This window comes from Lactuca sativa, chromosome 5 (genome assembly GCF_002870075.4).
Source record: "Lactuca sativa cultivar Salinas chromosome 5, Lsat_Salinas_v11, whole genome shotgun sequence".
Taxonomy (NCBI): domain Eukaryota; kingdom Viridiplantae; phylum Streptophyta; class Magnoliopsida; order Asterales; family Asteraceae; genus Lactuca; species Lactuca sativa.
Window position 1 is genome coordinate 50,126,406 of NC_056627.2, and position 10,654 is coordinate 50,137,059.

The 10,654-nt window shown below is 32.9% G+C and overlaps 2 protein-coding genes across 3 annotated transcripts; both read left to right on the top strand.

Annotated features, from left to right (window-relative positions):
* The first annotated feature begins 4,149 nt into the window (after window positions 1-4,149).
* Window positions 4,150-6,879, top strand: LOC111891077 (biotin carboxyl carrier protein of acetyl-CoA carboxylase, chloroplastic). Of its 2 annotated transcripts, none has more exons than XM_052764167.1 (7): window positions 4,150-4,596; window positions 5,284-5,337; window positions 5,419-5,534; window positions 5,601-5,907; window positions 6,122-6,193; window positions 6,399-6,464; window positions 6,662-6,879. In XM_052764167.1, the coding sequence occupies exons 1-7, from the start codon at window positions 4,426-4,428 to the stop codon at window positions 6,683-6,685; spliced, it is 810 nt and encodes a 269-aa protein (XP_052620127.1). In that variant the 5' UTR covers window positions 4,150-4,425; the 3' UTR covers window positions 6,686-6,879. The 2 variants fall into 2 exon arrangements, with proteins under 2 accessions (XP_052620127.1, XP_023742932.1); XM_023887164.3 differs by having other exon boundaries at window positions 4,152-4,596; window positions 5,404-5,534.
* Window positions 6,880-7,671: 792 nt separating this feature from the next.
* LOC111891081 (uncharacterized) lies at window positions 7,672-10,136 on the top strand. Its single transcript, XM_052763975.1, has 8 exons — window positions 7,672-8,053; window positions 8,152-8,236; window positions 8,508-8,549; window positions 8,615-8,783; window positions 8,874-8,926; window positions 9,106-9,294; window positions 9,717-9,763; window positions 9,876-10,136. Exons 1-8 carry the CDS (start codon window positions 7,815-7,817, stop codon window positions 9,928-9,930), a joined length of 879 nt encoding a protein of 292 aa, XP_052619935.1. The 5' UTR covers window positions 7,672-7,814; the 3' UTR covers window positions 9,931-10,136.
* Window positions 10,137-10,654: the final 518 nt, after the last annotated feature.

A 10,654-nucleotide genomic window follows, 5' to 3' on the forward strand; every position in this document is an offset into this window, starting at 1 on the left:
GGTTCCACTACGATTTGCAGGTTATTGCAGTGACTTGTCATTATTGTCTAGTCATTTCAAAGTTGGACTTGTCATTACTGTATTGTATGTATAAATACCACTTATAGCACAAGTTTATTACAATGTCGACTTTATTATGAGTTCCTCACACAAATTCGAAGTTTGCTCATGCAACGAAGTAGATTGTTACTACTGTGATTCGGTAGACCCTTTTTTTACATCCTCTTCAGTTGGGCCATATATGTCACATGAAAATTTTGAAGAATTGAAGAAGGCTGAAGAACAACAAGAAGAGGACAAAGAGTCATCCCGACTTCTCACTCAACTTGCTAATGATATTGCATCAGAATGCAAACAAGCTCAAGAATGGATAGACCTAAATAAAAACAAAATCAAAGAGCATAAAGATTGGATAAAAAAGAGTAAGAAGGCAATCAAAATGACTGAAAAATGGCTTGCTGAGAAGGATGAGCAGTTGATACACATTATGGTAAAAAAGGATCGTTTGGAAGACAAAATGAGAATTAGGGATGACTATATAACAATGGAGAAAGAGAAGTACCCATTGCAATTCCCTGAGTTTAAAAATTAGTTACAAAATTGTTGTAATATTATCATGATACAGATTAGGTTGCAAAAGGATCGTTTGATGTTTTTTTTAAATAACATGTTGTAATTGTTAAAAAAAATCTGCAAACTATATTTTATAATATAAAGGCTTCATTAATTGTTATAATCAACAAACTAAACTAAATTATGAAAGCATAGAAATGTCTTGTAAGATTTAATAAAAATATTACAATACATAATAAGTTAACAACTCGTCATTACTCTTCATTTCAAGGTTGTTTTATATCAAAATCAGCGTTATAGGTTTGTGAGCAACTCGCTAAACCACCAATATTAAATGTCATTTCTGCAGTAGAAATTATGTGACGTGATCCACTACCGGACGCCCTTCCAGTATAATTATTTCTCGTGTTCCTAGTTGACCACATGTAGAACACTCTTTTATAATTGGACCCTCGCTTTGGGATGGAATGCGGTCTGTGTTTCTTGGCCTACCTAGCTGACGTTTATCCATTATAGGTGGCTTAACAATCATCAAATCATTGGGGATCTCCCATTCGGATGGCTTTGGCAGAGGGTTTATTGATTCCTCATATGTTTTCCTCAGTGTTTCGGTAAAGTAAGCATTTAATGCATAACTCGAGCAGTCTTGGTAATTGTTCACTGTTAAACATCTTGTGACATGACCACAAGGTATCTCATCAAGTTGCCAATGCCTACATGTACATGTCATATGCTGGAAATCAACAATCACATTTTGTGCCCCCTTTTTGACCTCGCATTTCGTATTTGAGATCATGCGAACATCCCATTTACTAAAAGTTTTCTTGTTTTCTTTTACAATTTCATCCGCCCAAGGGGTAAGTATTGTTGTTGCTTCCGCTAAAAAAAAACAGCCAAAATGAAGAAGTTAAGATCAATAACATCAAAATTAATAAAACATTAATATTAAAAATTTACTTAATACTTGCAAAGTTACGTCTTTGAAACCACCATTGTTGCATTGTAGCACGAAAAAAAATCGATCAACATAAGTATTGGCACCTTACGTGCGTGTCTAGATAATGCATTTATAGACTCCGCACTATTGGACGACATAAGATTGTATCGGTTCCCTTTAAAATGTGTCCTTGACCAAGTTTCTAGATTTATACTTTGTAAGTACTCCCATACTGGTTCTTTTGTCTTTTTCATAACATCCATGGCAGCATCAAAAGCATCAACTGTGTACGCCCTACACGCCTCCCAAAAAATTCCTTTAGCTGTCTTACTCTTGTCGAATCTAGATACTATGTTGAAATACAAATGGACACCACATATTCCATGATGAGCGTGAGGAAAAATGTTGGCAACGGATGTTGCTATAGATGGAGACCTATCGGATATCATTGTAAGCTCCTACATATTTCCTATGCAATCACGTAGTTTTTTGAAAAAACCATGTCCAAGAATCGGTACACTCATTTTTGCATATACCATATGCAACCGGTAATATTTGGTTTTGTCTGTCCTTAGTAACTGCAAGTAACATGGTACCTTTGAACTCGCCCTTTAGGTGAGCTCCATCTACTACTAGAGTCGGTTTACAAAAATTGACAAAAGCGCGTACCTACAATACATTGTATATCTATTCAAATACACCAAAATAAATATTAAAAAATTAATAAAATATTATAATACTAACCGAGCAACCGAATGTGACGTACAAAAACTCAAATCGGTCACCAACATCTGTTTTAATATGTGTCACCGTACCCGGATTATGTTTGACCAGATTGTGACAATACGCCGGAAGTTTGGTAAAAGAATCCTCTTTCGTACCCCTTAACAACAACAATGCATATTGCTTCGCACGCCATGCCTGATGGTATGAGATATTGATATTCATTTGAGCATTCATATCATTAATAATATCTTTTCCCCGATAAACTCTACTATAGTCTTCAACCAAAACATCAGCAACATATTCACCCAAAACATATTTGTTTGCTTGTCGATGATTAGGTTGCAAAAATGTTGAAGAACATGTGTGTACATTAACAAATTTATTCACTTGGAAAAGTCCATCAGAATTTTAATTGTTTTTGCTCTTAGTAACCAAGAACAATTTTTGGAAACACACACAACTTCATACCTTGATTTGGTGGATCTACTTGTCCTCGTCTGGAAACCTTCTCGAAGACATTTTTTACCAATACACCGCTTTAAAAGTTCTTTGTTCTTAAATATACTCTCACATTCAATCTTTTGAAGATTAATGTCTACCATCTGTGTTGGGATATCTTCATTAATATCAACTGGGCATGCTGGTACAGGGGGCATACCGTGAAAAAGGTTATCGGGAAACTTAGCTTTAACTTCATCACCCAACTCATCTCTATCGGAATTGCTTTGTAGCTCGGTTATATCTAAACGTACATCACCAACATCAACATAATGCCCTTAAACATGCTTTTTTCATTTTTTTTTTACTTGAATTTTTTTTCTTTTTAGTTTTATCTACCACACGCCTATTCATAACTTTAACTTCTTGTTCGGCAACATCATCACAACGACCACCCACATCATTAAGATATGTACCAACATCATCATCACCAACAGACTTGTAATTCTCAGGATCCACATAGTGAATAGGTGAATAACTAACATTAACATTTTCAGCAACACTGTGAAACTGAGGTACACTAGGAGTATTGAAAGTACCTATCGGATCGTTGCTCCCTTTATAACTTCATAAATTACCAACAAGCTGATTTCCAGTTTGACTACCCCCATTAACCTCCTCAACTTCATCAACCACCACAAACACTTTCACAGCCCTTCATCCACTACATTTGATTACGTTTATCAACATTCTAACATCCATGTCTTCAACTATAGCTATATAATAATTTAATTCAAGATGATGGAAACAAAGACTAATTCTATATTTGTCTAACAAACCAATTTTGCTTCTCACCAAAGATATAAAATCACTATAACTAATATACTCAGAAAATATCAAAACAAATTCAGAAATACCTCCCTGTGGACATACGTATTCCAGATTAGTTCCATTAACTTGTCATCTCCCACCGGTTACAAGACAAACCAAATATTCAATCATTTTTTAGAGCAAATTTTAGAGAAACTTCCTTAACAAAATAACAACCAAATTGATAATTTTCTACAAAACTTTTTATATAGCAACATGATTTCGTATTCAAACTGAAAAAAAAAAAATTAAAAATCGCAAAATGGAACCAGAGTAAATCGCAGATGGGGCTATTCCATCTGCGATTTTACCCTACATTTTCAATATATATAAAGAAAAAAAAAACACCTACGAATATACAAGCAGCTAAAGCACAACTGTGCTTTAGCTGCTTGTATATTCGCAGATGGAAAGCTCATTTCGCAGATGGGACTAATCTATCTGCGAAATTCAAGGCTATTTTTGCAATTTGGTTTTATTTTTTTTTTTTTTGTTATTTTTGTAATGTAATTAATATGAATAGTTATTTTTTTTTTTTTTAAGGATTTTCCAAACTAGACAAAACTCAGAACAGAAGTATAAAGATATAATTAAAGCATTTTGAAGAAGTTGAGCATTGTGAATTGTGAGTTGTGAAAAGTCTTCCCGTGGGTGAAGTTCGTTAAACCACCACCTGTCCAGTTCAGCTCACTCACAAATCTAACGCCGCTCTCCCCTCGTTCATATCGCCATTGATTTAACTCGACGCTCCTTCCATTCTCTGGTTTCGCCGCCCTCAAACCCTTACAAAATCCCTACAAATTTCCTCCGACATTGTCTCCCTTTGATTCGATCTGAATCTCTATACCTCCTATACTTGGAGTTACCGTCCTCCTTCATCAATGGCGTCCTTCGCTGTTCCTTCGCCCAAGACATCGGCTTTGTTCGCGGTTCAGCCAAATCACAAGCAGAGTCCTAGTCCCAAGCACCGCAACAACTCGGTTGCTCTTTTCCAGTCGGATTTGAAATCCAGCCGTGCATTGGTTGCTGGATCATCTTCACTGGGATTTCAGGTGTTTGATTTTTGCTTTTCTTACTGAATTTACTTGAATCTAGGATATTAGTACATGCTTGATGTTGGACTTACCTAATTGCTCAAGTGATTGCATTTCAGAACTTCTTTTGCATATTTTTAGATACTTTATCTCTGCTTGCGTAGTCCTTAGACATTGTATGTTTCAATTGATTAGCTAATTTGTTAGCTAGGAGTTCGACTTTCTTTGTTGTTATCGGCATCTTTTGAGTTTTTCGAGATAAAAAGTAGTCTTATAGCACGAGAAGCTTTTATTGCAATTCAAATTTGTAAATGTAAGATGATTTCTTCTTAATTGGTTATTTATTTATCTATACCGAGACCAAAACTAGTCTAAAATCATCAGTACCAAGTTGGAGACATGCTAGGATGGAAGTTTGCCGAAGCATATGAACTCTTTCTTCCATGGATATCTGTTGAAGAATTTTGCTGGTTTGCCTCCTGTTACTATTGGTTCAATTTAAAGATGGAAGAATCAGGGTGAAGGATAAGATAAACTATGCTTATTCCTGTAAGGAATCAAGAACAAAAAACCGACACAAACCAACTAATTAAATGATGGGGATTACATTGATCATATAACACGATAATAATCTTGGCTTTTCTTTCTGAATTGCAAATTCTTGGCTCTATCCAGAAAGATTTATTTGCTTATTTTTACCTGTAGACATCAAAGAAGAACCAGAAAGATGGTATGAGAGTATCTGCTCAGCTTAATAAGGTTAGTTAATTGGTGCATACATTTCTATGTTGCCTTTATCCATATCTAATACCCTTTATTCTTAAGGTCATTGCTCTTCAGGAAACAAATTCATCACCATCTTCAGAGAAAGCAACAAAGACATCCCCATCAGAAACCACCATCCCTGATGATGCAACAATTACTGCATTCATGAATCAAGTGGCAGAGCTTGTTCAGTATGTGAAACCACTTTACATACAGTAGACACAAGTTTTGTATAATATTTAATGCATGTATTTCAGGCTTGTGGATTCAAGAGACATTGTGGAGCTGGAGCTAAAGCAACAGGGGTGTGAGGTTGTTATAAGAAAGAAGGAAGCTTTGGCACCACCTCCAGCATCTCCTATGGTTATGATGCAATCTCCACAACCACAGGCTATGTATCAATCACTACCACCTCCACCTCCCGCTCCTTCTGCATCACCACCACCACCACCACCACCATCAGCTGCCCCTGCAAAGCCAAAGTCCTCCCATCCTCCATTGAAATCCCCCATGGCTGGAACCTTCTATCGTTCTCCTGCACCAGGAGCCCCTGCCTTTGTCAAGGTAACTTTTCATACTCACATGCTTCAGAATTTTAGGGTTTAGGGTTTAGGGTATCTACATTGTTATTGTTGGGAAAGATTTAAAAGCATATTGTTATTATTGATGTAAAAAAAAATAGAGTACATTGCCTATATTTGGTACAAAGAGTAAAAAATATGGTGTATTTGTTGACATTTGAGGTTGGTATTTTGTTAACGTATGTTATGTATTACAGGTTGGAGACAAGGTTAAAAAAGGTCAAGTTATCTGCATTATTGAGGCAATGAAATTGATGAATGAGATTGAGGTAACTAATGTTGTTGCACTTTCTTTTCTTTAACATTTTGGGTTATTCATGTTAACTGAATTATTTTTTGTAAGATAAGTTGTCAACTGGAATAACTATATTTAATGTAACATAAAATGATAACAAAATCTCGTATGAGATGTGTATCAGCCCAATTAAAGCATGTTAGAAGATATAATAATAATTTCTATTATTTTGTTATTAGGCTGATCAAGATGGAACAGTAGCTGACATTGTTGCTGAAGATGGAAAACCAGTTAGCCTGGATACGGTCTCTCTCTCTCTCTCTCTCTCTCTCTCTCTCTCTCTCACACACACACACACACACGGGAAATTTTGTTTTTTTAAAACAGTCAAAAAAAAATATAATGGTTTAATCACTACCTAAAATTGAATTGATTGATTTTTTGTGTGTTTAAGTTTAAAGTATGACTAAAAATTAGCATTGCATTGTTGGAATGGTTGCAGCCTCTGATTGTTATTGAGCCATGAAGATTGAAGAGGAGTATCAGGGCAACCATGTGATAAATTGAGCGAGCTTAATTAATTAGACTGTTTTTGTTTTTATTTTTATTGTGGTCTTGTTATCAAAATTTATGTAACAGATTGGTTTTGTTCACTTCATTTCATGTAAGATAAAATAACCAACCAACCAACCATTTTTAATGAGGATGTTGTTTAGCCAAGCCGTTGTTTTTTTTAATCATGGATGAAATAACAAGTATGTGTTAGTGTTGAAGCTATGATACATTTACGCAAATTAATATTTCTGTATGAAAATAAAATAAAAATAACTGTCTTATTTATTTAAGCTGAAAATAAATATATGTGTTCTTAGCAAAATTTCAGTTTTATGTTATGGATAACATTCCATGTTAAAAAGGCCACTTTCATGGTTTTGAAAAACGGATCAAATTGGAACACAAAAAATCCACTTAAAGGGTTAACCCACTGTCCCACTATACCCAATCATAACAGTATAAACGGGAAAAAAATATATATTCAAGAACTCGGTATCAGTAAAAAAAATTAAAATTAAAAGAAAAACTTTTATGGTTTCAAAATTCTTATTTTGGATGATTTGTATTGAGAAATCTTCGAAAAAATTCTAAAATTTTATCTTAATTTACGAAAAAAAATCCCAAACTAAAGTTTTTTCACGAAAAACTATGAATTACCGGTAAAAATTGACAATTTGACCCATTTTTTGCGGTTTATCAATTTCATTTCTTATCTGGTTTCATTAAAGTCTCGTTATCTTATCCTAATTAAATGGAGAAAATTGTCAAATCATCACTAAAATTTATTAGTTTGAGACTTATTTATAAATTATGATAAAATAATGAGACTTTACCCGAAGCCGACAAACCGGGAAAAAGGGATTAAACTTAAATCGTCATTTTTACCCATAATTCATATTTTTTTTAAAATAAATTTTAGGATTTTTGCTCATTTATACTTTTAAAACTATGCTATCATATTACTTATAAATTGAACGTGCAAACACCTGGCCCTGTAACACTGCCGCAGCCAGTGGTCTTCTTCTTTGTTGTTCATCGTCTCTTACTGTTGTATTTTGGTTTCAGAAATCCAGTGAACGAATTCGAAAACCATAACTCAAATGGAATCGAGACTTTCTTCACTTTCTTTATCTGAATCAACCCACCAAAGCCCTCAGAATTCAGGAGTCAAATCTTCACCATCTTCAGTAAGTGTAAGTCGGCTATGGAGACCAGCAGCACAGAGAAATATGAAAAATCAATGGTCTAGATTGAATTCTCTTAGACATGAGTGGATATCTTCATCTTCAACTGCGAGATCACACGCCACTTCACTCGTCAATGCTTATCTTTCTCAGAGGCATTTTCGCAAACACCTTCTTAGCAATTTCGCTGTGAATAAGAATGCTCTAAATTCTAGTGTGAACTTCATTTATTTGCGGTTGTTTTCTGCTACAGGTACATGAAGGATATGGAATTGGGTGTTTTGAGTGACATGGCTGACATTCAGAAAAAAGCTTGCTTGAAGTTATTAAAGCAACAGGTGATCAATTGTATCTTTTCATATTGATTCCAGTTGTGTTGTAGCATCTGAGCTTGTAATCGTAACCTAATACGACATATGAGGGTTGAAAGATTCAAGATTGAAGCTGATTATAGTAAATTCAAAGAGCCGAGTTTCGGTTTCAATTTTGTCGACAAATACTATATACTAGTATTAATAGCATACTGTTCATTTCAGTATCTTAATTCATCATATATTTTATGTGTTCTATAAATCGGATTATATTTTAATCTTCACTCATTTCTTGTAGGTTCTTCATCAAGATGAACTCATATCATCATACAAGGACATGGTAAGTGCATTTCAATAGTGAAGAATTAAACACCATTATACCCATTTTATATTTATGATCTACAGGTGACTACTGTAGTCAACATGGTCAACACAAGTGCATCCATGAGATGTTTCCTAAAAGGGGCAACCAATAGCCCCTTCATACAATTCTCTAGCACTTCTGAAGACACAAATGACAATGGTGACGGTGGAGGGATACCAGTCTTTACATTTTACCCTATATCTACTTTTGGTATGTCACTATTGTCTATAGTAGAATACACATTAAAAAAAAAGGTAGAGAAATTAACACTAATATTTTATTTATTTATAATGATGCTAGAGAAATTAGCTTGGGAGATGGTTGAGATGTTTAAGTTGGAACTATATTTAAAGGTACATTTTGAAAATGCAACATATGTTTTTCACTTTTTCTACAAACATTTGTTATAATATATATATATATATATATATATATATATATATATATATATATATATATATATATATATATATATATATATATATATATATAGTTTATATGATTTTACCATGGTTTGAGCATGAAAGTGCAGCGATTACTTGTGATAGAGTTTCTTTCACTTAGAAGCAAAGAAGATCCGATTAATAAAAGACTGTGTTGGTCGGATGAAATATATGAAGGAGAATTTGGTAATTTAAGTAGGTGCAACTTGGATCATAGAGAAGCTCCAGAATCAACTTTTGTACAACCCAATTTCCAACCAGATTCTGATATCTTACAGGTATATATATATATATATATATATATATATATATATATATATATATATATATATATATATATATATATATATATCACTCTAATCAAAGGGGTTGTTTCTTTTTTTCCCCATTCATTAAGTTCTATATGGGTAAAGTGGCTGAATGCATAATGTTAAAGTGTTGTGTATCTTTTTTGTTTTGTGCATCTGAGTGAGAGACTAAATGACCATTTTATCCTTGCATTCTAACTTTTTTGCACAAAATTAATCAATTTTAATGTGAAAGGGTAAATAAGTAAAGTGTTAGTATCTTAATGCATTAAGTCATTTTGTCCAGATTAAGTGTTTAACCCATTAGCTCAAGTATTGTAATTCAAACTGAAATACAAATACACCATTTGAAGATATGAATCTTTTTTAACTTTATTTGTATTATTTTGCAGGTGTATTTAACAGCCTGGCTGACTGATGTCAATATAGATAAGCTCAGGTACGAACACTTTTAAAACATTTTTTTTTTTAATTTCAATATAGTAAATTAATTTGATTATAGCATTACCTGTGTAGTTTATCACTATCTAAAGATGTTTGCATACATACAGGGTTGATGATATATTTTCTGAAGTGGGAGAAGACATGCATGTTAACTATGTGTGAGATACTGATACCTTTGTTTAGGTTAAAGAAACTTTGCTATCTTTTATGTTGCTCGTTTTTTTGTTAGGGTTAATGCAAGAAATAGTTATATATTTTCATTGATTTGTTTATTATAGTATACTATATTCATTTGTTTTTATTATTGTGTGTATTTTGACAAGTCTATTCAATTACCACAATAATATTCACTGTTATAATTTTGTAGATTTTTTAAACTTTAATATTTATAATAAGAAGAAAAGTTGAGAAATACAATGTTATAATTTTGTGGATTTTTTAAAATTACAGTGTTTTCATATAAACAATTCAAAACGTGATGTTGTAACCGAAAGAAATGAAAACTGGATGTTATAACTTATAATACATAAATATTGAAAGTACATTATCATTTCTTATACAGCCAAATTTCATTCTTTAAGCAACAAACATTTGAAAATTGGCAATTAGATTGGTTTTATCTTAAACACGATTGAGTACGAAGGTTGATAGTTTTGTATTTTTATGAAAATATTACCAAGTTAGTTGTATTTTTTGTAGGTTTTTTTTTTTTTTTTTCTTTTTGGTACATTTATTGAGATTAAAACGAGATCTAATTTTACATTTTTCTTAAAGAGAGTTAAATTCATATCTATAGAACCATGTTAAACTTCTTTTTTCAGTTTATGCAATAAAATGGAATTCTTGCCGGTTTATGTAACACTATCTTGATGCATCCAATTTATGC

Bases quoted from the DNA above. Each gene is read 5' to 3' on its own strand.
- LOC111891077 (XM_023887164.3), top strand. From the start codon at position 4,426: ATGGCGTCCTTCGCTGTTCCTTCGCCCAAGACATCGGCTTTGTTCGCG. The intron at 6,194-6,398 runs GTAACTAATGTT...TTTTGTTATTAG, and splicing joins AATTGATGAATGAGATTGAG to GCTGATCAAGATGGAACAGT. The intron at 6,465-6,661 runs GTCTCTCTCTCT...GAATGGTTGCAG, and splicing joins AACCAGTTAGCCTGGATACG to CCTCTGATTGTTATTGAGCC.
- LOC111891081 (XM_052763975.1), top strand. From the start codon at position 7,815: ATGGAATCGAGACTTTCTTCACTTTCTTTATCTGAATCAACCCACCAA. The intron at 8,550-8,614 runs GTAAGTGCATTT...TATGATCTACAG, and splicing joins TATCATCATACAAGGACATG to GTGACTACTGTAGTCAACAT. The intron at 9,764-9,875 runs GTACGAACACTT...GCATACATACAG, and splicing joins GTCAATATAGATAAGCTCAG to GGTTGATGATATATTTTCTG.